Raw genomic sequence first — 26,984 nt, 5'->3', positions numbered from 1 at the left:
CTTCTAACCCTTCATGAGTGTCCATAATTAAGTGAATGTGTAGTGCCAGATCTTCCATAACTTAAATGAGCAGTCCTGTGGACAGCAGACATCCTTGCCTAGTTGCCCGTCCATTACAATATGGTTGCTATAGGCCTCCATTAACAAGTATCTTAAAAGTTTTTTTTTTTTATTTAATCCAAAACCAGAAATGAGTGAATGGCATTGAAGAAACCAGTAACCAAACACAAAAATGCCATGGACCTAACATGGAAACAGATGCACAACAAATCGCTCCAGTAACCAGTAATATAGAATAACATAAAGAAAAAATCACCAGTGAGGCTTTTATACTGTTTAATAAGAAAAAGATTTAGCACTTTCATAACGTAAACCCAGAACTTCATCAGAAAAAAAATATCACCATATATCATTTCCTTTTAAATTTGAGATTTAAAGAGACAAGACACAAATCATCATATCAAGTACTTATGATAAAAAAAAAGTTCTATCTACCATAAATGACATCAGGTAAAATCTGAAAAAAAATTACTATATCCAATATTTAAATACTTAAGAAACCTTATAAATAAACAACAAATGTTGTGAAAAATGAGTTAAAAATCCAGTGAAACAAGTGTGCAAACAACAAACATCAAAAAAAGCTATAAAAGGGGTATGTGCAAATAAGTTATAAATTTAGCTGCTATTAATTTAAAAACTGGAAGAACTGATACCATGTCATTTACTCTGGGTGGGTTCATGACATCCAACCTAAGTTGCCATAATAGCTCCTTAAATTCAAGTCTAAATTCCCATTCACAACCTCTTGGATTATGTGTAACTTTTCCCAGCACTGCAAATTTAAAGCTGCGAAAATCATTAGTCCTAAAGAGCTCAGAGTGTTCAGATTTCCCAATGGTTTGCAACAGGAAGATAGTATGCATGCTGAATTTACCACTTGTTTGACCATCTTGGCATGCAACTGAGGGAATTAAATATTAAATATAATTCTAACATGATTTCTAATTTTCTTAAAGGAATTGATTGAATAAGCACATAAAGGATTATTTGTTGTTTGGACAATATAAAGGTGCTTATAATAATGTTTTTTAGAATAGATAAAAAAATGTGATGTGAATAAGGAACCAAACATTAATAAATTAATTAGAGATATGAAGCAATATAACAACAATACAGTTTACCCCTTAAAGGTTAACAATCATAATAGTAGTTTCAATGGGTCAAAAGAACAGTTTGTTTTTCACTCTGTGTCCCCAAACCATGATAATGGTTTACAGGGTATTAATGAATGCAATTTTAATTCCAATCAGGCTTTTCTACATTACACAGGTCAGAACGGATTGCTTCCTATTCTAGCAGGAAACCACCCAGTCCTGAAGACTTATTGGGATGGATTTTTGGAATTATTCTCTCCACTTCTTCCAGTGAAATGGGTTTATTCAGTTCTCTTCAGCCCCTAAAGTCCACTGGTTTAGCCTGCACTGCCAGATAACATCATTTAATAGGGATCTTAGATTGCACATCCTCATATAGGGATTCATAGAAGAAAGGTCTGTCAAGTTCTCATCAGTGGAGACAAGCTTTCCATTTACATTCCATAATTGTGAAATAGGTGGATGCTGGACCCATTCCTTAAAAAATCAAGATATACATCTTGATCCCCTTCCTTGTCAGCCACCACAATTGGCCATTCCTGAGCAATTCAGCCTTTACCTTGGTTACGTCAAGTAAATTTAACACTGCCCAACATTCATAGAAAAAGAGTACTTAAAATGTATAAGGTACACCCAACATGGATGGATTAAATTACAGTGACCATGAAACAGTTGCAAACCACTTTGCAGTTAAGCCATGATAAAGGACAAATTATTATTCCAGGGATAAAAATTCAAAGGGGGTATATTCCAGGCTGACTCTTTGTCACTGCTTCCCTTTTGTCTTACCCTTAACCCATTAAGCTGTCTACTTAACAGATTAGGGCATGGCTAGAATTTGGCTCCTAGAAAACAACAAAGGTTCTTTTTGAAGATGATTTAAAATGGTATAGTTCATCAAATGAGGAACTGAAAGCACAACTGCAAATGTTCAGAACCTTTTCAGATGATATAAGGATGTCATTTGGTCTTGACAAAAGCAACATTTAAAGTAGGAAAGCTGCAGCACCAAGAAAACTTTGGTTTTGGTCAGGAATGTGATATAAAAGAACTTGAGCAAGAGGGAGTGTATAAATATCTGGGAACTGATGAAGGATCAACAGTAAAACATGAACAAATGTGAATAAAACTTAGTAAGGAATATTTCAGAGGACTTAAATTAATACTGAAAACAGCATTGACTTTTAGGAACAAAGTCCAAGCTATAAACAAATTTGCTCTTCCTGTCCTAACTTACAGTTTTGGAGTGACTGACAGGGCCCAAAAGATGTTGGGATAGGTTGGACAGGAAAACAAGAAGGATGCTTCATGCTCATCAAATGATTTATAAAATCAGTGCTAACCAAGAATATATATTCCCCATTCTGAAGGAGGTATGGGCTTCCTTGAAATTGATTACACATAAATCTGCAATCATGGGACTGCATACATATCTGCTGACCTCACAAGACCCAAACATAGTGAAAGTTTTGAAAAATAAGGACAATAAGTTTAAGATAACTTCCCTGCTTAGTTTAACAGAAACATATCGTCGTCAAATGTGAATGGAAATCAAACCAGAATTGAATAAAAATCAGGCAGCAACTGAATGTGCCAAAAAAAATTAAAGAAAGAATATTAGGTGAATGATCAGATGAGAAGGCAAGAAATGTGGAAAATGCATAAATATAGTTGCAAGTATAGAAAACTCTTGGAACAACCTCATGCCGATCAGGATCAAATGCAGGAATGGTTAAGGAGAGGTGCATTTAAACCAAAAGACAAAAGGTTAATATTACTGTCCCAAGATAGTGGACTTTGTACACGTTAGTCTACAAAGTCCATTGAACATATGGGAGAAACAGAAAATATAGGTTTTGTAAAACAGAATTGGAAAGAGTTGCACATCTTGTTGCTGGGTATAATACACTAATGGCAGAAGGACTGTATACTGAAAGGCATAATCATGTGGCAAGACTGTTGCATTGGGGATTGTGCAAACATTATAATACTTTAGTAGCTGAAAAACACTGGAAACATGAGACACAAAGCATTATAGAAAATGATGAAGTTTATATCACATGGGATCACCCATTAACAACAGTTAAAAAAAAACAGGTATGAGAAAACCAGATATAGTAGTCCATGAATGGAATACAAAAGTAGCATTGATCATTGAAATTGCTACTCCCAGTGACTACAGTGTCTTATGTACAGAGAGACACAAAGTCATAAAATACCAGGATTTGCAGGCAGAAATGAGGGCAATGTGGAAGAAGGATACTCAGACAGTTCCAAAGTTCCAATAGTAGTAGGAGCAAAGGATCATAACAAAAATAATTTACAATCGTAGTTACATGTTACCAATACATGTAACTTCATACGAATTGCAGAATGAGTCATTAGTGGGCACACTGTGGGTGCTGCAAAGAGCACTTCTGGCTGACCTCAAAGATTGAAACAATACTAATTTCATGAACTTTAATCATATGTTGACTTAGGGATGGGGACCATTCCCGTCATGGTATTAAAAACCCAAAAGACTTGGAGAAATTAAAAAAGTGAAAAAATATTATATTCATAAAGTAGCAAAAAGTCTACTACAAACTAAGCAAATATGGGAAATGAGAAAGAAGATTCTGCCAATAGGAATGACTGCAATTAGGGGTACAGAGAATAGACAAAAGGGGGTTGGAATTTACTGGAGAAAGCTGGCAAAGGAACCAAGGTATTTGGAATAAATAATTACAAAAGGAAGGTAATAGAATGGGAAGAGGCCAAGAAGACATTTGGATTGTAGGCTAGTGATTACCTTCCCTATCAGGGACTGACACCAGAGAAAAGACAAAGAGAAAGGGATAGGGGAATCTTAAATGAAAGACCTGCACCGGTTGAGTTTTTAATTGAATCTATAGCAAAAGCTGCTGTTAAAAAAGGGATACTTAGTAGGGCATAGACAATATTGCATAATAACTACAGGAATCAATCAGAAGAGGTTAGAAAAGATTGGGAAGAGAGACTAGAAATGCAATTCACAAAGAAACAATGGGATGACATATGTATGACTCCCAAATATGCAACAAAGTCTAGAAGATTTAGGATTTGTGCATGAAAGTGTTTGCACAGATACTTTTATACCTCAAGCAGACCCCAAAGAATTTTTCCTGAAGTAGATGGCAAATGTTTGAGGTGTGATGTGGAAGAAACATGTAACTGGGAACATATGTTTTGGGAGTGTGATGAGTTGGCAGACTTTAAAACTTCCCTACAGAGTACTCTGTCAGGAATACTGGATGCGCAAGTGAGTGTAACTAAGGAAATTATTTTTTTGACTTGGAATACAGGATCTGAATTGCCTAGACAAAGTAAGGCCTTGTTAAATTCAATTCTGGTGGCTGCCAAAAAAGCAACTACTAGAAAATGGAAATTAAAATTTAAACCAACTATACGTTTAGTACTGAATATTGTAACAGAAATAAAAGAACAGGAAGGGGATCTTTAGAAAAGGTAGGAGTAAATTACATTAAAAATGGAAATTGTTGGAACAATACATGCAGAAAAATGTTTTGGAGGAGGAATGAGGTTTAAAAGAAGGCAGTAATTCGATAAGTATTGTAATGTTGCTTAGATTATATATCACATATATTGTTATATATCCTATAATGTTTGTAAATGTGAACTTGTTAATATGGTTTGATTACTTGTATATAAATGTAAGTTTGTCTATGTCACAAGTGATAATTCAATAAAGGTGTTTAAAAGGTGAGGAAGACAGGTGGAAAGCAAGATACATATTTAGGTAGCATAGACAGCAGATGCTGAAGAAGAGGAACTAAGAAAAGAGAGTTGAAGGCTTTGGTCATGGTTTGGCAGTGTAACTAAGGACCATGTTGGGAAGTGTGCAGTGTTCAGCTTGCAGGATGATGTATTGGTTTGAGAGGGCTCTTGCAGAACAGTGCAGAGGGGAAGGAGACCTCGGAATGTTGGTTGGCCTCCTGCAGGTGGCTAATCAAGGACATAAAGTAAATTGGAACAGGGTTCCAGTAAGGACTAGAAGATGAAAAGTAGACTACATGTGACTAGGAAGTTATAGGTGGAGGTAGGATAGGAGGGCAACAAAAGAATGAGGGTGGCATAGAGGAAGGTTCTAAAAGGTGAAGATAAAAGGACATGGGAAAGACTAGTTGGAAAGTAGCAGAGGGTACAGAAAAATCATTCAAGGAAGAAAAAGTAATGATTGAAGCCAGTAAAGAAATAGAGATCAGGCAGCAGAGAGTGATAACTAAGGTAAAAGACACAGGAGGCCAAATTAGGGTAAGGGCTCAAAAGTAGCAGCAGACAGGAAAAGCACAATGACTGATACAATTGATGGTATGATGGACAAGCGGGCAAAGAAAGAGAGGAGGAGGTGACAGCAGCAGCAGTAAACCCATACAGGAGAGGTCTATGAAGTAAGAAGGGGGCACAGTGTGGGAATGAGAAAATGGCTAAAGCAACAAGTAAAAGGAAAAGCAGGATTCCAATGTCACCCTGCCAGATTCAGTAAGCTATGCATAATTTCACAACCATAATCATCTTGAATATCATCTTACAATGCCTTGAAGGCAATAGATGTGAATGCCCAGATGACATCTGTATCTGAAGCCTAAACTTGCTGAAGCATGAGGTAGTAGCCCCACAAAATAAATATATGCATCAATGTCTTTAGTTCAGTTCTCAATTGTGCAGGTTGGGGAACTAAAAAGAAAAAAATATATCTAGGAAACACCATTACCATAAAATGATGTCAGCTTTACCCATGAGGCTGATAAGAAGCATCCTTCACCCTCCAGCTATAGCAAACAGGGAAGAATCCTAACCTTGTCTGCATTATTACAGGTTGCAAAAAAAAAAAAGAGCATGGATAACTTTGTATCAGAAATCATTTGATGACCATGCAAGACAGGTGGCATAATGCGTAAAACTGTAATAGTTCTAATTGTTTTAATTGTAATAGTCGCCTCCAGCAACACACATAAGACCAAGTCCTAAAAGTGCAATCAAAAGCTAAAAATACTGTATTGATGAGGCTTGACAAGATCCCTGGATACATCTTAAATAGCATGAGGCACAATTTAGCCACACTGTTCAATCTCAGCCTCAATACAGATTTTTGTACCAAGCAACTGGAGAATAGCTATGGTCATTCCGCTGCATATAGGAGGGCTTTCCACATACCCAAGCAATTACAGGCCCATAGGTCTGACCAGCCTCAAAAACAAAGCCATAGAAAGACTTATCATGGAATTAAGCAATCAGGACATAGTGAATCTTCAAGTTCTGGCCCCATCTAAGTTTGGATTCATCAAGGGCAGATCATGCTTACTCAGCCTGGAAAATCTTTCTGAAAAGGTCATCAAAGCAACAGATGAAGGAAAAACAGCACACACAGCAAACCTCATCTTGGCCAAAACTGTTGACACACTTCCCAACTCTGGCATAGTAGAAAAACTAAATAAACTGGGAATAAACCCCTATGTCACCCAATGGATTGCCAACTGGCTCACATATAGGACACAGATAATCAAAATAGGGGAAGTTACCTCCACAAAGAGACCAGTCACCAGTGGACTCCCCCGGGTTCTGTGCTGGGACTGCTCCTGTTCAGCAGTTACTTTTCTAAAGTAAACACACAAAATGGCTTTTACTGACTAAATCTGCAGATGACTACAAGTTAGCAGCTGTCACTGAATCTCCAAATGGGTTAACCATCCTGCAGGAAGGTTTGTCTCAAATAAATAACTGGTGCCAAAATCATGGACTGAAACTAAATGCCAAAAAATGCATTATTGTATCCTGTTGGGAAGTCATTTACCCCACAGGAACTACCACATTGACAACACGCCCCTATGAGTTGACCTAGTTGTTTGGGATTTGGGAATCTATGTGGACAGTGATCTAACTTTTGACCAACACGTGTCTATTGTTGTACGAAAGTCCCCCTATTTCGCACAGCTTATAAATAATAGGATTGGGTCGAGATCTATAGATATCAATTGCCCCCCTTTACCAGCCTTCATTAGGCCTGTCACTGAATGTAATGCCCTCTTTGTGCAGACACATGCAACAACTGGAACACCCACAGAGATACCTTACTAAAAGGATACAAGGCCTAAACAACATGTCCTACATGGACTGATTTAAAGCCCTGTGACTATACTCTGTATCCTACAATCCTGCCATACAAGGCATCCTCTCACCCATAAAGGATGGATTTACTGCACATCAGTAAGTCAAATGGCATCAGAAATACTCAGTCTAGTGATCTTTTGCAACATCAACAGAATGGTATATCTCATGGAGGATACCACCACTGTGGAAGAGACTCCCCATCTACATAAAACAAATTTCATCCCTGTCCATTTTCAAGTGCAACTTAGATCTATGGATAGGAAACAGAAAAAGTTACCCCAGGACTGCCCCCTACACTACTAATGAACAGATGCAGCCCTTAGATGCTTTATCCCATACCTGAGTCCCTTCAAATTACCTATGGTATGATCCCAGTTATTCTCATTAGGAGTAATATATAATTTTTGACCATGGGATGGGTAAGGACAATCTATAACCAAATTGGATAGGCTATTCCGAACACAAAAAGAGAAATTGGCTTGGCTTAAAATGGTCAGCAAGGACAGCTAGCCTAGTACTATAAACCTATAAAATTGTGTCTCAACAGAGCAGCATTTCAACTTAGCAAAAATAAAAAAATAAAAAGTACAGCTCTGGTCCTATCACCTGGCATGCAACAGACTTCAACCCCCTGTACCCTTTTACTTCATATAGTGCTTTGAAACTACACAATTTTGGGATAGGTTCATTTTTAAATATGTAGAAATGCACTCTAGCAGGCTTAAATTAGTGTTCAGAAGAAATTTTATTTAGAAAAGCCAAGGTGGCTGCCCTTTTTTTATTTGTATGACTCCTTGAAATTCTATTTCCAGATTTCCATATAATACCAACAAAAGGACAGTAAAAATGTAGCATATGTTATGCAAATGCAAACATTCTGAATACAGACAGGTTTTCTATAAACAGTATATCTATTTCTTTGATAGAAAAGCAATTATCAAGTTATCAGACATTAAAAGAGCAATAAAAGATAATAAGACATTGCTACCTGGTACCATGGACCAAGTAAAACAATGTAGGAAAAATTTGGTAGTTAATTGTATAATATATGGTTACTCACCCAAAATAATTGTCATGTGAAAGAAATGCAGTTCAAAACCATGCTTGAAGAAAAGTATTGAGAGGGTTCATAAGTAATTCATCTTAAGGAATCAGTCTGACTGTGGGGAGTTTGCTACTTTCCATTTCAAATTCAGTTACAGCACTGAGCAAGTCTGTTTAGATGAGTTAGAGGTGACAATTTAAAGTGTCTGTACAAAGTTTAAGCATAACAACAATGAGATCTTTATGGACAAATCTACACAGGGTACCTTGGTTATGCACTTTCAATACTACTTCATCCGATGGTTTACAAGAGTAAATAGATGAAATCTCAAAATTAAAAGTATTTTATACAAATATATTAACTGTAGACTACATGGATTGCATTAAGTTAGAAGTGAGAGTGGCAGACATTTAGCAACATAAATATAAATATAAAAAGAGGGACATTTTCAGTCAAAAATTATAAAAATTTAAGTACTATGGCTTCTTTTGTAAGGAAAGGTATAGTAGCCAATAGCTACATTTCTCAGAAGCAAGTAACCATGAAGTTGATTGCGCCGATATGCATTTAAGCCAAGGCCAACTATTATATATTGACCCCCATTATTAATGAAAAATGCTCTAGCTAAATTTCTGTAAGAAATTAATGCCACACAAAAGAAGACTGTAGTATTTTGTGCTGATTTAAACAAAATGGAATAGATCTGGAACATCAATAATACTAAAGAAATTGTAAATATAATTATTACTGAACACAATTTAATGTAACTGGCAGAGGAAAAAAACATAAAATAATGTAAATAACTTCACTATTAGTATATCTAATGCATGGTGTCATGCTCATAACACTTGGACATTCCCTACAATGACTCCACTTCCCAATGACCAGAAGCTAAAGCTGGTAGCCTTTTTCTCGTTTTTCTATCTTTCAGATATACCTACTTGTTCTGAGAATATCGCAGCTTATCATGCAGCTCAAAGCCTTTCTGATGTCCATTATATTGATCACTGCAGCAGTAGCCCTAGCTGCATGCGTTATATCCTACCGGCTTCCGAAGCTTCAGGGCACCTTCCAAGTCAGAGTTTTACTGCTGCCAAAGAGTACGATCCTCTGAGGCTTTTGTGAATTGATGATCGGCTTGTGCTTTTCTTTGCTGGGCAGATAAGTTACTGATGGGGGAAAAACATTCCATTTTCTTAAATTTGTTAATGTTTTATTACTTTTCTCTTCAGGAATGTTATTTTAAAGTTAGGAGTGTTGTTATTTAATGGACAGTCTAGAGACTGTAATGTTCTTTTAAATGGAGCACTCATTTGTTAGTCAGTTTAAAAGTACTTGAAACATATTTTTTGTGAAAAATGGTTTATTTTTCCACTGTGGAACATCCAACGTGTTTTAAAGTGCCTTTTCATGTGCATTTTTTTATGTCAAAAAGTATTTTTGTGGTCTGGTAGTTTTACTGGCATTTGTTGTTTGTCTTCCCTTGGAAAGAGGCACCATTTTCAGCTTGACCATTTAACAGACTACCAGTCTCAAGGTCAGTCTTTCTTCCAGCTAGAATAAGAAAAAGTTAAGCAAACAGCCTTTGCCACCACAGAAGGCTAGCAATTTGTCTGAGCCACAGGTAGGCGACTCTGATGTGGCCATTTATTGTACCTCAAACCACCTATCTTTTACCCCAGATCACTCTAATGTAGCACCTACAGCCACTATGGACTGGGGGTCAGCCATGTCTTCTGCTGCTGTTGGGAGTCCCCTCAGTGGTTAAGGGAGAGACACTCTTGTCAGTACTGGGAGAGGGAACAAGAATGTTTTCCTGTTGTGTCAGAATGTTGTGCCCATCCCTGGGGAAGCATCTGCTACTATTAGTAACATAGCTGACCCCATTTTTCATGTTAAAAAGAAACAGAAAACCAAGCATGTGTCACACCCCTCAAATTTCTTTGGATAAGAGTACTATGCTGGGGCTGGCTCAGGGGTTAATTCCAGCTATTGACCTTTCTTGTAAAGTAGTTTCTAGTAAAAGAAAGAGGAATTCCTATTTTTCTGAAGAGATTCAAGATTCTGAATCTGAACAGCAAGATTCAAGGATGGATACAGGGCTTTGTCCTCAGATTTCTGATTCACAAACAGCCTCAATAAAATTGAGGGAAGCAGACGTTTAAGAAGAAATGGCAAGGGGAGGGGTCCAAAAAAGAAGCCTCAAACCTCCCAAAACCAAGGATAGTCCAACAAGTCTGAATGACTACTCAAGCCCCATTGTGATCCCTCCCACTGTGAACCCATTTCTCTTCCAGAAAGTCTGAATATCCATTTTTGTCTTTGGCCACAGATTGTTTCAGACAAATGGGTACTGAAAATCATTCATCAATGTTACAGATGGCAGTGGGAGGAAATTCATCCTTTCCAAGGGGTCATTTATCAGCCTGTAGATCAGACACTTTTATTTCTACATGTTCTTCATTATGTGTTTCCCCAAGGAGTGATAGAACCAGTTCCTCCTTCCCAGGTGGCAATGGGGTTTATTAAGGATGTTCCTAGTGCCAAAGAAAGAAAAAAACTTGGAGACTAGTTCTGGGTCTTTCATTTCTAAACTTGTTTGTGATAGTGCCCAAATTCAAAATTTCTCTTCACAACCTGTTACCTCTTCTTCATCTTTCATGTTTCTGTGTAAGACTAGACTTAAAAGATGCTTATCATCACATCCTTATTCATCCAGACTTCAGATGCTTCCTAACTTTTTGTGTATCTTGATCACGTTATCAGTTCTCTACCTTACCATTTGGATTATCCACTGAAGTAACGGTGTTCACAAAGTGTCTAGCTTCGATTATAGCTCATTGCAGACTACAGGGGATCCACATTTTTCCATATTTAGATGACTTGCTTATCTATGCAGAGTCTTTTTCAAGGTGTCAGGAATCTGCCTTGGGTGACAGGTTTCTTGCCCAAACAGGGATTCCAGAAGAACATCCAAATGCCTTTCTTGAATTCACACACACACACACACACACACACACACACACACACACACACACACACACACACACACTTGTGCTCCTGGGATGTAAACTAGACACCTCAGTTCAAAGAGGTTTTCTTCAACTGGAAAAAATAGAAATTATCTAGATCTATTTCTAAGGTTCTCCACTCAGATTTCAGTCGCTGTGAAGGAATACCTCAGGATTTTGGGTCTCATGGCATCTATGATTGTCATGACAGTCTTGGCAAGATTCCACATGAGAAGGATACAGCAACATCTGAAATCTGTTTGGTACCAATATCAGCACCCTTTATCTTTTCAGATCCAAGTGCTGGGAAATGTCAGCACAGAAATCCTCTGGTGGAGACAACAGATATGCTTAAATCTAGATCTCCCCTTCTCCCTCCCTGCTCCAAAGCAGTAAGTCACCACAGACATTTTGGACTTTGCTTGGAGAGCACTTTCTTGAGGGATAAAAATGCAGGGAGTGTGGGACACCAAGGACAGATGCAAGCACATAAATATCAAGGAGATGCTTGTCCTGGAGAAGAAAGGCACTCATCTCTCTAAACCATCTTTGGTCCCCTGGACCACTTCAAATGGTTACAGACAAAACCACAGTATTGCGGTACATCAACAAGCAAGGGAGAAATCCAGGTTGTACCCTCTTTGCAGACTAGTCATGTTAGCTTGAGATATAGCTTTAGAATAATCTCACTCTACAGGCACCCAACATTCTATCAGAGCACAATTATGTGGCAGACAAGCTGAGCAGGACCAGGGCAGACCCTCATGAATGGAAACTAAATCAGGGGGTTTTCCAAGATTTGATCCATCTGTAGGGAATTCCTCAAGTAGGCATCTTTGCCTCCTCTCTGAACAAACAACAGGCAAAATCCTCTTCCAGCACTCCATGCAAGAAGGCCTGGAAGACAGATGTCTTTTTTTGGACAGGAATGTTCCTGTATGACTTTCCACCTTTTCCACTAATATCCAAGGTACATCTGAAGATTCAAAAGGAATGCCTCAAAATCATTGTGGTGACTCCTTTCTTGCCCAAGCACCTATGGTTCAACATTTTTTTGGAAATGGCAAGGGGTAATTACCACAAGCTTCCTCACAGATTGGATCTACTCAGACAAGTCCAGGGATGTTCAATAGACCCCACCATCAATCATCTTCAGTTGACTGCCTGGATAATAGGGTCTTACTTCCTTTTATGCACCCATTTTCTAAGGAAATGCATTAGGTACTAATGGAGGCAAGAAATCCTGCTACTAGAAAATCATATATTAGCAAATGGAAATGATTTTCTAGTTGGTGCCAGCAACGTAATGAGCACCCATATAGGGCTAGTTGCTCTCTTGTTTTACAATATTTGTGAGTTACAATCATATGGCCTTTCTTATTCCTCTGTCAAGGTCATTTATTGGCTGTTTCAGCATGTCTGCTCATGGGGCCTCCTCTTTGATTCCAGTCTCAATATCAAAATGTTCCTGAAAGGGGTTCTACATAAGAGGCCTCCTAGAAAACTGGTGGCTTCACCTTGGGATCATAATTCTGTGTTAGAGAAGCTACCAGCTGCCCCATTTGAATCAGCTAATCTGGTTGAATTGAGGTTCTTAACATGTCTAACAGTTTCATGAATTGCTCTGACCTCTTCAAGAAGAGCATTTGAGTTGCAAGTTCTTATGGTGAGTCAACACCTATCTCATTTTCCACTGGTGACAGAGTTTCTTTGATAGCTAATCAGACCTCTCCACCAATTGGGGACAAATTTCAACAGAATCAGGGACAAGTCAAGAAAAAATCAGGGACAATCAGGGACACTTTTAAAATATTAGTGCTATTAACTTGAAACATTGACAGAATCAGAGCATAGGAATTAATACACATTTACTGAAGTAAAAGAAGTTTATAACTCTTAATTATTGTCATTATTCTTTAAGTGTAATTCACCACCTTTCCTCCAAAAGTCACTAGTTGTAGGAGGGATTAAGAGGGACAGAGTTAAAATTTGAGTCAAAATCAGGGACATCCCTGAAAATCAGGAACAGTTGAGAGGTATGGAGCTAATCCTTCCTTTATACCTACATTGGTATCCAAATTAACTTTAAGCCAAATTATCCATCTCACTCCATTTTCTTTCCTGAAAGTAAAAAAATGACAAAGATCCAAATAACTCTCCTGGACAGCTAAAGGACTTCAGAGTATGCAAAATTAGCAGAAAAATGAAAAAAAAATACAGAAGTCCACCGTCAGTATGCTTACGTGGTGATTGCTTTTACATTAAATAAGTATATTTAATTTTTCTTCTGAAAGTAAAAAATGATGGAGAAAGGATACTCCATACCTTAGATGTCCACAGACAACTCAGGTACTATCTTGACAGAACTAAATCTTTCAGATCTTTAGATCAGTTGTTCATTTCTTGTGGAGTAAGATGAAGGGACAACCTGTGTCAAAGCAAATTATTTCCAAATGACTGTATCAGGTTATTACGTTTTGTTTTATTCACCCTAACAGATCTATTCCAGGCAGGGTCACAGCCCACTCTCCTATGATCTTGTCTTCATATATGGCTTTTTGTAAAGTGTTGGATTCTAGAAGTATTCTAGAAGCTGCTACTTTGTCCTCTACATACTTTTACAAAGCACTATAAGCTTGATTCCTTCTCTAGGTCCAGTACAAACTTTGCTAGAACTATTCTCCAGGGGCTCCTGGACCCTTCCACTTCCACCTCCCAAATATAATTACCAATAGTAATCTACCCATATAATAAAGGCTACTGCTGCAGTGATCAATATGAAGAACATAGTACAATTGTACAAATTAAACTTACCATAACAGTAGATGTCTGAAAGATCACTGTTGTAGTAACCACTCCCTCCTTCCATCCCCATTGTTTTTGGTGTTTTTGTATGCCAGGGTATACACATTTATTATTTTGTTATTCCTAGCATTGTCCTTCCAGGGCTCAGCCTCCCTCTGTCTGCTGTCAGGAGAGCTCTGAAGGGCTTCATGCCCAAATGTGTCTATTAGTCAGCTTAGCTTGAGCTGCTTAATAGTTTGGGCACATGGAAGGTGCCCTGAAGCATTGGAAGCTGTCCAGCCATTATATCCTTGGCAGGATATTACCTATATAACAAAGGCTACTGAGATGTTAAATTTTGTGACAGTTAAATGTCTGGCTTGTTAGAAGCATTTCATTTAATCTGCCAGCACATTTCTCTGTATTCTAATAAATCCTTCCACAGGTCACAGCATGGATTTTTCCAATCTTGTCAATTCCCATGAAAAGAAAATAATGAGTAGGATTTTTCTGAATATGTTTAGATAAAGCATTGTTGTTTTTTGTGATTAATGTCATATATATGTTCATATATGCGGTCTTTAAGCTTTCTCAATGTTTTTCCCATAAAAGTCACAACACAACTGGCGTTTAGTCAGGTAAACTAGCGCACTAGAGTTACATGTACAGTGAAACAATGCCTTAACATAAATTGCATTCACCATCATGATCTAATTCACTAGAATATGTGGACATTGTGGACAAGAGCCATATTTAAAGGTACCTCAGCTTTTACTGGACAAGACACTTTGGGAAACTTCCCTACCCTCTAAAAAATTCTTAATAGTCTTTCCTCTTCTAAAAAACATGTGGGGTTTAAATCCTAACATATCCATTACATCCCCATAGCAGGAAAAAAATGTACATTTTTTTTTCAAAATGTTCCCATTGTCAGAGTAATCCAACAGTAAAAGTCATAACCATAATATGAATAGGATCTATTCTTCCTGCATTCCTAGATCATATCTCACATTCACTAAGTAAGGGGCAATATAAACCCTTGTTCCTCTTTGATAACACTTCCCCCCTGTACCTCATCTACAAGTTAAGTAGACAAAAACACTTAAAACTGCTGAAGGTAACCAAATGGAAAATGTAGAAAATAAGTAAAAAATATGCAGTTACCACCACGGTCTATTCAAAGAACCTGCTAAAACAAACTTTAATATAGATGAATAAAACAACTTTGGGAAGTACACATTAAAATATCAAATAGAGAGCTACTAAATCTGTCCCGATAAGTGCTTTCAGCTAGAGTGCCTTCATCAGATCGCCAAAAATATATCAGTCAACTTATCGCAATCTGCCAGAAAAATCTCATCTTCAGACACCATCCTGTTGTATCCCTTTAAGCAGGGATTTTTTTTTTATGTAAAAGATCTTTAAATAGATGTGTATATTCATTGATTGAACTCAATCAGGCGATGTAAGGAGGTCTTTTTAAGACTGGTTCAAAATGTATTTGGTTTGTTATGATGAAGTCACATTATTGGAGGGACAAAAGCAGTTAACTATGTGAATTTGATGTATCCATTTTTATCCATTATTTGAGTAGCAGTTGCTGTGGTGGTATTAGGACTGTTCTACAAGTTTTTTGAGTTTTGTTCGAGGGAATAATGACTTCATATTATAATAGCTGCACTTTCCATATTATCTTGGAATATGAATGGTCTCACAGGTATAGGCAAAAAAGAAGAAAAATGTAATTATGTTAAGAAATGCAGAGAGCAAATCGCAATGCTGCATGGCACACATTTGGGAAGAACTGAACATGTGACTTTGATAATGAAAGGATTCCAAGATGGGTAATTGGCAGAATACTAGGGACAAAGGAAAAGAGGAGTACTTATATTAATTGCTAGAGAAGCTCCAATAGTGATAGAAGGAGTGAAAAAAGATAATAATTGTAGATTTTGTTCATATGGGACTACTAGCAAGGGAGAAGTAGCTTAAGCAAATTTTGGGAGAAATAATCAGCTTTCAGCAGAGAATATTACGTATAGATGGAGGCTGGAATTTGATTTGCAACATTGAAGATGTATCTGGGAGGCCTAGAAGGGAAAATATAACAAAACAGTATATTTTTGAAGAAATGTATGAAAATATTTAGTATGGAAGATGTGAATTCAGTAGTAGGAGCTCAGAGAGGTTACATATTATTCCCCAAGGTGCAAAAACTGGGCTAGGCTAGACAGAAGTTATATTTCACTGGAACAGATGTATCCAATAATTATTTCAGATCATGCACCAATTATAACTAAAATAAAAATGTAGGGTAATGAAATAAAAATGAAACACTGACGCTTCCCCACTTGTCTGTTAAACATTGAGACATTTAAAGAATGGGTAGTGGAAATTATTTAGGAGTTATTAGGGAAGACAAAAATTTCTTCAGAAAATATAGCTAGGGAGAGGGATAAAATGAAAGTAGAATTTAACAATAGGGTAGAAATAAAAGAAAAAGAAGTAACAAGAATTATTTAGAGGAACTGACAATGGTTAAAGTATTACAGAAATAGGGGGAATCTCACAGAATAAGAAACGACATAACTGCAGAGTGCTAAACAGAAAATAAGGACTACCTAGATAATGTGTATGTGTTTAGAAATAATGCTGTTAAGCAACTGATTTTTGATAATAACTCTCTAGCACAAAAGCTTTTAGCACAACGGCTCATACAACAGAAAGTAGAAAGGGTTGTTGCCAAGGTTAGAAAATAACCAGAGATCCTGTAGAGGTACTACAAACATTTTGGAAATTTTATGGAAATCTATATAAACCAGCGAAATGTGGAAATCAAGAAAAAAGTATAAATGGAAATGTTTATGGAAGAATTAAATGTGCCAAGATTAGAGGTAGTTGAGGCTCAATTACTAACAGTTACAGTAGAATAGGAGGAGATAAGATTAAAATTGTGATAATTAATCAATCTACATGAAAGTCTCCAGGAATAAATGGTATTCCTGTGGAAGTTTGGAAGCTAGGAGGGAAGAAAGTGATAAAGATGTGGAAGGTTTTGTTTAACAGTATTTTAAAAGGAGAAGAAGCACCAACATCCTGGAAGGAAGCTGTGGTGTCTGTAATAACTAATGATGGTAAAGACCCATCTGGTCCAGCTTCATATAGGCCCATTCTGATTCTAAACCATGATTATAAAGCAGTTATGTCTATAATGGCTAAAAGAATGGCAAAGATTATGCTAAAATTAATAGATATGGATCAATGTGGTTTTGTGGAGGGGAGGCAAACATTTGACAACATTAAAAAAACAATGAAGCTTTCTCTGCATCAAGACCCACTAGCAACAGTGGTATTTTCTTATATTCTGCTTCCTTCTGGATCATCATTGTTCATTTAGAACAATTATTATATTAATGTAGAGGGTGGATTCATAAAGGTTACCATGAGATGTACACTTGAGTAACCTTACTGAATTCATAGCCTGCCCTACCACAGTGCTTTTGCTGCCAATTCAGTCAGAAAGGTTACTGAAGGTGTACGCCTCATGGTAATCTTTATAAATCCTCCCTCCAAGTTGATATAAATTATTAAATCATGTCTCAACTAGAAGTTATCATTCTCAGAAAAAAAAACAGTTGAACAGGTCTTCATACAACCAGAATTTTACAGACAGATGTAAACATATAATTAAGCTTCCAAAATCGAGTAAATGCTAATAACATTTTTATTGTATTCACTGGCTACAATTTTAATGTAGACTATCATAATGCAGGACAAAAAAATGTTATAAGAAAGAGACGGTGACATTATTTGGTCTACCTGGGATGGTTTGATCCAGTCTGTGTATAAAATTTTGCATCAAATTTCACTAATGATGGGATGACAGTATCACAAATTATGGCCTTTTGGTTATGATTAAGTGTATGCATTAAGATTCTCAGTAATATAGGAATAACTGAAATAGTAATATTGTTTCATGAAATGTTGTCAGAATGTCCTTCTTCAAAATCCTACTTCCTACAACATAACCTATTTGTCACCAGCTGCTGTGACCTTTCCTTTCTTGAACTTGTGAATAGTGCCATTAATTTCCTTGGTCATAACTGGTATAGGTCATTTAACTTAGCAACATCCTAATGGTAACAAAAACTTGGTTATCCAGATGTGATGTGCAGGGAATGATCTGGTATACACAGACCTGTACAGTAACTGGTGACTAATTTAATATGTTGTTGTTCTTCTTTCGGCTTTTCCCGGTTAGGGGTCGCCACAGCAGAATTCTGGTCCACTAATGATTGGCAGTAGATTTTTTTTTTACGTGTGCAGAGGTGCCAGCTCAACGCCCAACCTTCAACAAAGGCATGCCCATTCTACGCATGTCTTTCAGACGCCACTCGACTGCGGGGAGGACATGCAGACTTCACATAGAAGGGTGACTAATTTAATATATAGTCACTAATTTGTATTAATGTGCATATGTAATAAAAGTAAGTGTCGCAGATGAGTGCCTTCTTCCTGTCTCATTTGTAATTTGCTAATTTCAGTAAATGTCATCTGATCCAGGATATCTTGTACTTTATATCTTTTAAAGTAGCTATTTTCTCTTTGTTTAGCTTTTTTTAAACTAGTCATATCAATTGCAAGCTTAACATATATAAACGTATATTACATAATCTATATATGCTCTATGTGTTTGCTTCCCAACAAATGATTACTTTTATGTAATGTGCTTAATTGAACATCTGAAGTACCGCTGTTCAAGTATATATTATTAGATTTTAAAGCTATCCTGTTTCAGAATTCAATCTTCACAAAAATGCATGTAAGGAGTGCCAGAATTGCCAAGATCTAGGTGGGCTTCCCTGAAATGTACAAATTTGTGCCCTGAGAGCACTCATGAACAGTACTGCATATTCAATATATTTAAAGATATGAACATAAACTGGTCATTGTGTTTTGCATTGCTTGCTATGATAATCAATTTCTGTAAAGTATCAGTACTTCAGCAAACCAATATTCCTTTCTTCTCAAGATTATCAAGTCTGAATTGATCACTTAGTATCACCCTTCTAAGTGACAATTCCAGCAACAAGGTCACTGCAAGACAGCCCTGGGTTATGTGTGTCATAAATCAGGGCTTCTTCCTTCTGTGTCACAGAACAGGTATTTTCAGTGCATTCTATTTGTGCCCTCAATATTTTCTGAGGCATATCATCAAATTCTTAAGAGTCTGCAGTCTATCTTTATTTTCTGAACATAAGTGAGCAACCAAGCTTTCGGATACTTCTCCTAAACACAGTATAATTAGAGGTTACAAAAAGTTTCTTACAGTATTTTGGCAAACTTCACGACACCCATGCTGATGGACAATAGAGGTATGACTGCTGTATCCTACACAAATGCACTTTGTAAGCACTTACATGAGTGCATGGATCGTGCAATCCCTAACAGAACCAAGATGCTATCCTCCAAAAAAAGGAAGCCAATCTGGTGGTCCCCTGCCATAAACAAACTCTACAACGGAAGAAAGAAACTGTTGCAAAAAAGAGTAAAATCCCATGATTGGAGAAACTCCCTGGTCAGCTTCAGTAAGAAGCTGAGATCCCTCATAAAATCCTCCAAAGCTAGTTATGAAAACAAAATCACCACTGACTCTAAAGACAACCACAAAGTATTCTATAGCTATGTCAAGAATCTCAATGGCAACACTCAGATCTGCTCTGAGTTACAGCACAATGGCACTAAATATACAGAACCAACGGATATTGGCAACATCCTGGCAGATAGGTTCAGTGCTAACTTTACCCCTCTGTCATCCCCTAAAGGGCCCATCTCTAGACCAGAAGAATGCAACGTTCCTGTAATCACAGATGCACAGGTAAAAAACACACAATCCAAAGCCAAGAACACAGCATCCATGGGACCTGACGACATCCCAGGCTGTGTTCTACATGAACTACAGAATGAACTGGCACCCCACCTAAGTACCATGTTCAGTCATAGCCTCACCTCAGGCTATGTGCCCACTGAATGGTGCACAGTGACAGTTATCTCACTCCACAAAGGGGGAGCCACCACAGACCTCGGAAACTACCGCCCCATTAGCCTAATGAGCCTGGTCTGCAAGGCTATGGAGCGTATCATCATGGAACTTATAAACAATGACATTGGTAATCTCCAAACTCAGGACCCCACCCAGTTCGATTTTGTAAAGGCAGATCATGTCTCCTAAACATGACAGACTTCTTTGAAGCAGTCACCAAAGCCGTAGATGAGGGTAAGGTGGTTCACACAGCCTATCTAGATCTCGCCAAGGCTGTTGACACCATCCCCCACTCTGGAATTATAGATAAACTCACTAAACTAGGTATAAATCCCTATGTCACAAGATGGGTTGCCAACTGGCTCACTGACAGAACCCACACTGTGAAAGTAGCAGACTCCAAATCCAGCTTCAGACCAGTGACAAGTGGAGTACCACAGAGTTCAGTCCTGGGTCCTCTCCTGTTTGGTATCTACTTCTCTGAAGTACATGCCAACACAGAAGGTCTTTGGCTAATGAAGTTTGCAGATGACTGCAAACTAGGAGCCATAATCAAAATTCCAAAAAATGTGGACATCCTACAAAAGGGCCTTGCTGAGACAGATGCCTGGTGTCAAAGCCATGGCCTCAAGCTCAATGCCAAAAAGTGCATTGTCATTCCTTTTGGTAAAAACTCAGTACTCATGAACTACCACATAGGTGGTAGTCTACTTAACACCGAAAGTGTGATAAGAGACCTTGGCACACAGGTGGACAGTAGTCTCTCCTTTGATAATCACATTGCCACAGTAGTCAGGAAATCCTTCTATGTGGCACACCTCATCACAAAAGGCTTCTCATCCAGGAAAAAAGAGGTCATTGTTCCCCTCTACTCGTCACTCATTAGACCCATTATAGAGAATGCCCCTTTTGGTATGTACCTCACAAGACATCTACAACAACTGGAGAGGCCACAGAAATACCTCACAAAGAGGATTACCAGCCTCAAAGAGATGCCCTATGCAGACCATCTCAAAAAACTGCAGCTTTACTCCATTGCATATCGCCTACTCAGAGGCAATCTCTGCCTAACACACAAAGCTATGTCAAACCCAGAGCTTTTAGACATGCTCCACTTAAAGAAATCCCAATCCCTATGAGCTACACGCTCTAGGGACCTAAACCTCATCACCACAATAAACAGAACATGCTGGAGGGTTAGATTCCTGTCCCAGAGAATTCCCATACTCTGGAACAAACTACCTATCTGTATCAAAGAAAGCTCCTCATTAGCACTGTTCCAGAAAAATCTTGATGATTGGATGGGAGATAGGAAATTCACCCCGGGGATCACTTCTGTGGCTCTGCTCGACAGTGGCACAGGAAAATAATTTTCTTGGGTGGCGAAAGCCAGGGTACCTTTGGCTAGGCATATATAGGCCCTAGGGCCAATAGCCTAGTACCTACCTATGAACCTATGAACCTATAAGAGGAAATCTCAGTCAATGGAAAAGTCTCTAGAATGCAGTAACATCCTTGCACTGATATAGAATACTGATATTTGTTTTAAAACTCAAACTCAGATAATATGGCCCTGTAACATAGTGGGATGATGCCCTGAGTGCAACCCAGTTCCCCCATGTCTGATTAGCAGAGCAAGCCCTGAGAGGCTGAGCAAGGGTAAATGAGCTCAGGCAGCTAGCACTAGCTCAACCATAATGAGGGAAAAGAAGGTGGCATGGCCCACCACACTGGCAAAACCTATTGAAGAATAGGTACCCATGGAAGAGGCCAGGACAGGCTTGGGCTGTTCAGTGGCACATGCACTGCTGATCCATGAACACATCATTCTCCTCACAGGCAGCCATTATGAATAAGACAGATGCTTACAGGGAGGGGTTAGGAGGGATGGAGCAGGTCTTACATAAGATCAGTATACTAGTGCACTCCTAAATACTTGATTCTTACCTAGGAACTAATGTGCTGATTAGTACCCTAAATGAGAATGAATGAGCTGGATGGCTCTTAAACAGTTTGGGGATGCATGGCTATCACCCCTGGGGAATGAATGAGCCAATGAAGTTCAAGTATGGAGACAATGGCAACTTTATAAAACATTTACTAAACTCAGATGAAATTAGCATAAGCCAGTGTTCACCATCTCCCTTAGTGTTTTGAACTAGCTTTATTATGAATGATTGACCATAATTATGCTTTTATTGTGGGTGCAGCATCTGTGGTTCCTTCTGTTATCCTTCTGAATAATTAACTGTCTTGTATTAAACAACAATATGATGATATCCAAGACAAATACCCAGTTCCAGACCATCTGTATTACAGAAAGTAAGTAGATCAGTAGTGCTGTGATTTTGCTCTTGTGTGCACATTCCTGATTGAAGACAGACTATAAGAAGGCTACAAGTTTTACTGTACAGTAAGTGTCACAGACAATGAACAATATAGTCTTTCATTAAAATCTTCAAATATAATTGATTTAATTTTAAAAATAAATATTTTCTTCTTCTAGAATTGCATTTGTAGCAGGCCGGGAAGGTCATTTGGTGAAGATCCTATCTTACCTTAGTGCAAAACGTTACACTCCATCTCCTGCTATCATTTTCAATGTAAGTAGGTATAATAACAATTCTTGGATGATATGCTGTTCTTTCTAAATTCAGGCAAAGCAGCCTTCAACAAGTAATAACAAAGTGAGTCGTGAAAAGCATGTTTGTTTCACCATGTCTTCCTGCCTAACAATTTACTCTTGTTCAGAAAAACAGCTCCTGTCTGTCATATGCAAACTACTTCATTCAGGCCATGATTCTTATCTTCATAGATGCAGTGTACATCATTCATAAGCAGCTAATCATAAAAGTAAGTAATCTGATCTCATAAGAAGTTCCACAAAGGAATTATCTACTTGGTATAAGTCAAATATACAGCAGAGTGGAAGTCATGGTAATACGTTCCTTATATTACCCTATACCAGACTACCTGCTGCAGGCAGGATAGCATTAGAAATGGCAGGTCTTGTTCTGCAAGAGACATAATCATGGCTAAATAGCATGACAATTTGCTCTGTACTCTCTGCATGTGTGCATAGGAGTGGAGTAGTTACACTGCAATGCTTTCCATAAACTAGAACATATGGATACTTAGCCTACAAAAATTCTTTAACTTTTGTTAATACTCCACACTGTTATTATTTTTTATCATTCTCTTTTGGTGAATAATGTTCTCTCTTCGGGTGCAAGAGATGCAAACCATTTTCACTGTTGAAGAGAAAACATTTTGATTAACCAAATATTCTCCCTCTGTAAGGGCAGTTTTGCAGCTTTGAAACTGAAAAAAAACTGACATAATTTTAACATTTTAACAAACAAAATGAATGAGTGAGTGAGTGAGTGAGTGAGTGAGTGAGTGAGTGAGTGAGTGAGTGAGTGAGTGAGTGAGTGAGTGAGTGAGTGAGTGAATGAATAAATAATACAACCAAAAGAAACACACATTTTTTTTAAACCAGGTACATGGAGTACAATGATGGGATACTGACCCAGATTCAGTTAGAAAGCTTAAACCCTAGTACTGGACCCCCCCCCTATACTATACAGAAGGACAAGGCTCTCTATTTGATTTCAACCTTACCAGCCATTCAGTAAAACAGTTCACTGTACCTATCCAGGCATGTCCAAAGGGCAGTTTCAGGTGTACTCTCCAGTCCAACTGGTGAATCTGGGCATTTTGAGGCAATGTTACAACTGCCTCATGTACACAGACAACCCTCTCCTCCTACCACCAAACACTAATACATGTGAAAGATGCAATTATACAGCCAAACTGGAGGCTAAGCTCTCTCAACCCAAGATTAGATCAGACAGTCAAGAGGAGAAGGGAAATACTTGCATCACACCACCAGTCTCACATAGACCCATTAAACCAGCACCGGCAAAAACCACACACAAATACACAATAACATAATCGGAGGCCCTAAATAAAAATCTGCAAAAGCATCAGAGACCTCCAAAGCAGACATCCAAGCAACCTCCACCACCCCAACACAAACCATGAAACACATACTTCACAAAACCAGTGTACCACACAATCTCAGCCCTTAAGGCAACATAACATACCCAACATGCTAGTAATAGGTGACTCTATAGTCAGGCACACTGACGTCCAACTCACTAGGCTGAATAAGAAGAAGGTTACTGTTAGCTGCCTGTTGGGTGCCGGGATCTGCCACATGGCACAGGCACTCGGGTCACTCCGGAACAGGTACAAGTGCGACTCTGTCATTGTCCATGCTGGTGTGGGTGACCTGAGCTGTGCCTCCCTGAACTACATGAAGGAAGACATGGAAGAGCTCTCTGATCATGTAGTCCAGGCTGGTATGACCCTGCGTAGCATCCTGCCCTCACCAAGAATGATACCCACAGTATAAAGAAAAAAATTATCAATTTCAACAAATGGCTAAGTTTCTGGTGTCATTCAAAGGGAATCCAGTGTCAGTCCACCTGAGATGACATGCTCAATAAGCCACGCTGCTTTGCTAAAGATGGCTTGCACCTGTCACCCTTAGGCTTTCGAATACTGGCCATGGCTATTGCCACCCCCATAGTGCCTTTTTAGGCAAGGCTCAAAAGACAAATCCACCACTATAAATAGGACAAGTAACAAAAAACTGAGGGTAATGCTACTCAATGCCAGAAGTCTAAACCTCAAAATGCACGCACTCGAGGCACTCCTTAGTATGGAGAAAATTGATATATGTGCAGTAACATAAACCTGGTTTAAGGCTCCAGAGAGCACCCCAGCACTACCAGGCTACAACACATACCATACATTTTGGCCACAGAACCTGGACCGAAATACAAATGGCGGGGGCGTATCCATATTCATCAAGGATACCCACACCTCCAGGTTAGGTACACAGCACAATGCTTCAGAGATCATCCACGTGCAACTAACAATGGGCAAAACTGCAATTCAAATTGTAGCTTGCTACATATCACCCACCATGTCCCAGGACCTCCATTCCACGTTTGTGGAAACACTGGGAAACATAAAGGTCCTACCAAACACCCTAATATTGGGTGATTTCAATTACCCAAACATTAACTGGGAGAACTACTCAAGTACTAACTCCCTTGCCCAACATTTCCTAGAATTTATAAACTCAAATGCCCTGGATCAACTGGTCAACACTCCCACCAGATGTGACAACATATTGGACCTGGTCATCACCAACATGGGCGACTGGTGTTCCACACCGGTCAACCCCTCGCTGGTTAGATCTGACCATAAACAAATCACTTTGGATATCCACATTCTGCCCCCACCTCTGGACAAGGAAACCACCATGAAAAACTTTTCAAAAGCAAACTTCACGTTACTTAACACTGAGGTGGAAAGTTTCAAAGCCCCCCATGCTAAAGGATAACGCTGTCCAAGCTGCAAAATCCTTTACTAATGCATTCTACGGGCACCTACAAGAATGCATGGATCATGCTATCCCAAGCAAAACCAAGACTCACTCCTCCAAGAAAAGGAAACCAGTCTGGTGGAACCCTGCCATAAACAGGCTATAGAATAGAAGGAGGAAACTAGTACAGAAAAGAGTAAAATCCCAAGAAGGGAAGACATCCCTGATCAGTATCAGCAAGAAACTATGATCCCTCATAAAATCATCCAAGGCGAGCTTCGAAAGAAAAATTGCCAAGGACTCCAAAGATAACCACAAGGCATTCTTTAGCTATCTCAAGAATCTAAGTGGCAGTGCTCAGATCTGCTCAGAGTTAGTGCAGAATGGCACAAAATACACTGAACCGATCGATATTGCCAACATCCTAGCATACAGGTTCAGTGCAATCTTCACCCCCAAAAAGGCCCATACCCATACCAGAAGAATGTAGAGCCCCTGAAATCGCAGACACTCAGGTTAAAACAGCCCTCTCCAAAGCCAAAAACACAGCATCAATGGGACCGGACAGTGTCCCAGACTGCATCCTACACAAGCTCAAAGACGAACTAACCCCTCACCTAAACACACTGTTCAAACTCAGCCTCTCCACAGGCTATGTATCCATAGAGTGGCACACAGCAACGGTTATTCTGCTCCACAAAGGTGGAGCCACAACAGACCCTGGGAACTATCACCCTATAGGCTTGACTAGCTTGGTCTGCGAGGCTATGGAGCGTATCATCATGGAACTCATTAACAGACATTGGGAACCTCCAAACACTGGACCCTACCCAGTTCGGCTTTAAGGGCAGATCATGCCTTCTAAACCTGGTGGACTTCTTTGAGACCATTACCAGGGCTATAGACGAGGGAAAGGTGGTACATGCAGCCTGCCTAGACCTCGCAAAGGCCTTTGACACCATTCCCCATTCTGGTATTATAGACAAGCTCACCAGCCTGAACATAAATCCCTATGTCACAAGATGGGTTGCCAACTGGCTCACGGACAGAACCCACATGGTGAGAGTTGCGGGAGCTAGGTCTGACTCTAAACCGGTTACAAGTGGCATTCCCCAGGGCTCAGTCTTAGGACCCCTCCTGTTCGGCATATACTTCTCAGAGGTACAGGCAAGCACAGGAGGACTATGGCTGACCAAGTTCACAAATGACTGCAAACTAGGGGCTATAATAGACTCTCCGGCTGACACAGACATCCTCCAAAAGGGTCTCACTGGGATGGATACCTGGTATCAAAATCATGGCCTCAAGCTAAATACCAAAAAGTGCATAAGTGCATAGTCATCCCCTTTGGAAAAAACAAAGTACCCACAAACTACCATATGGGAAAAATGGAAAA

At 38.8% G+C, this 26,984-nt stretch overlaps 1 protein-coding gene across 1 annotated transcript in view; it reads left to right on the top strand.

Annotated features, from left to right (window-relative positions):
- SLC7A9 (solute carrier family 7 member 9) overlaps window positions 1-26,984 on the top strand; it is a 369,032-nt gene that overhangs the window by 215,061 nt on the left and 126,987 nt on the right. Inside the window, exon 9 of the mRNA XM_044081885.1 lies at window positions 22,697-22,793. Within this exon, the coding sequence (XP_043937820.1) occupies window positions 22,697-22,793 (97 nt within the window). The remainder of the gene's footprint in view (window positions 1-22,696; window positions 22,794-26,984) is intronic.

The sequence above is a fragment of the Protopterus annectens genome, chromosome 8.part1 (assembly GCF_019279795.1).
Source record: "Protopterus annectens isolate FY-2018-M chromosome 8.part1, PAN1.0, whole genome shotgun sequence".
Lineage (NCBI taxonomy): Eukaryota > Metazoa > Chordata > Ceratodontiformes > Protopteridae > Protopterus > Protopterus annectens.
The sequence above is the reverse complement of the archived record's forward strand: the minus strand, read 5'-3'. Positions and strand labels throughout refer to the sequence as shown.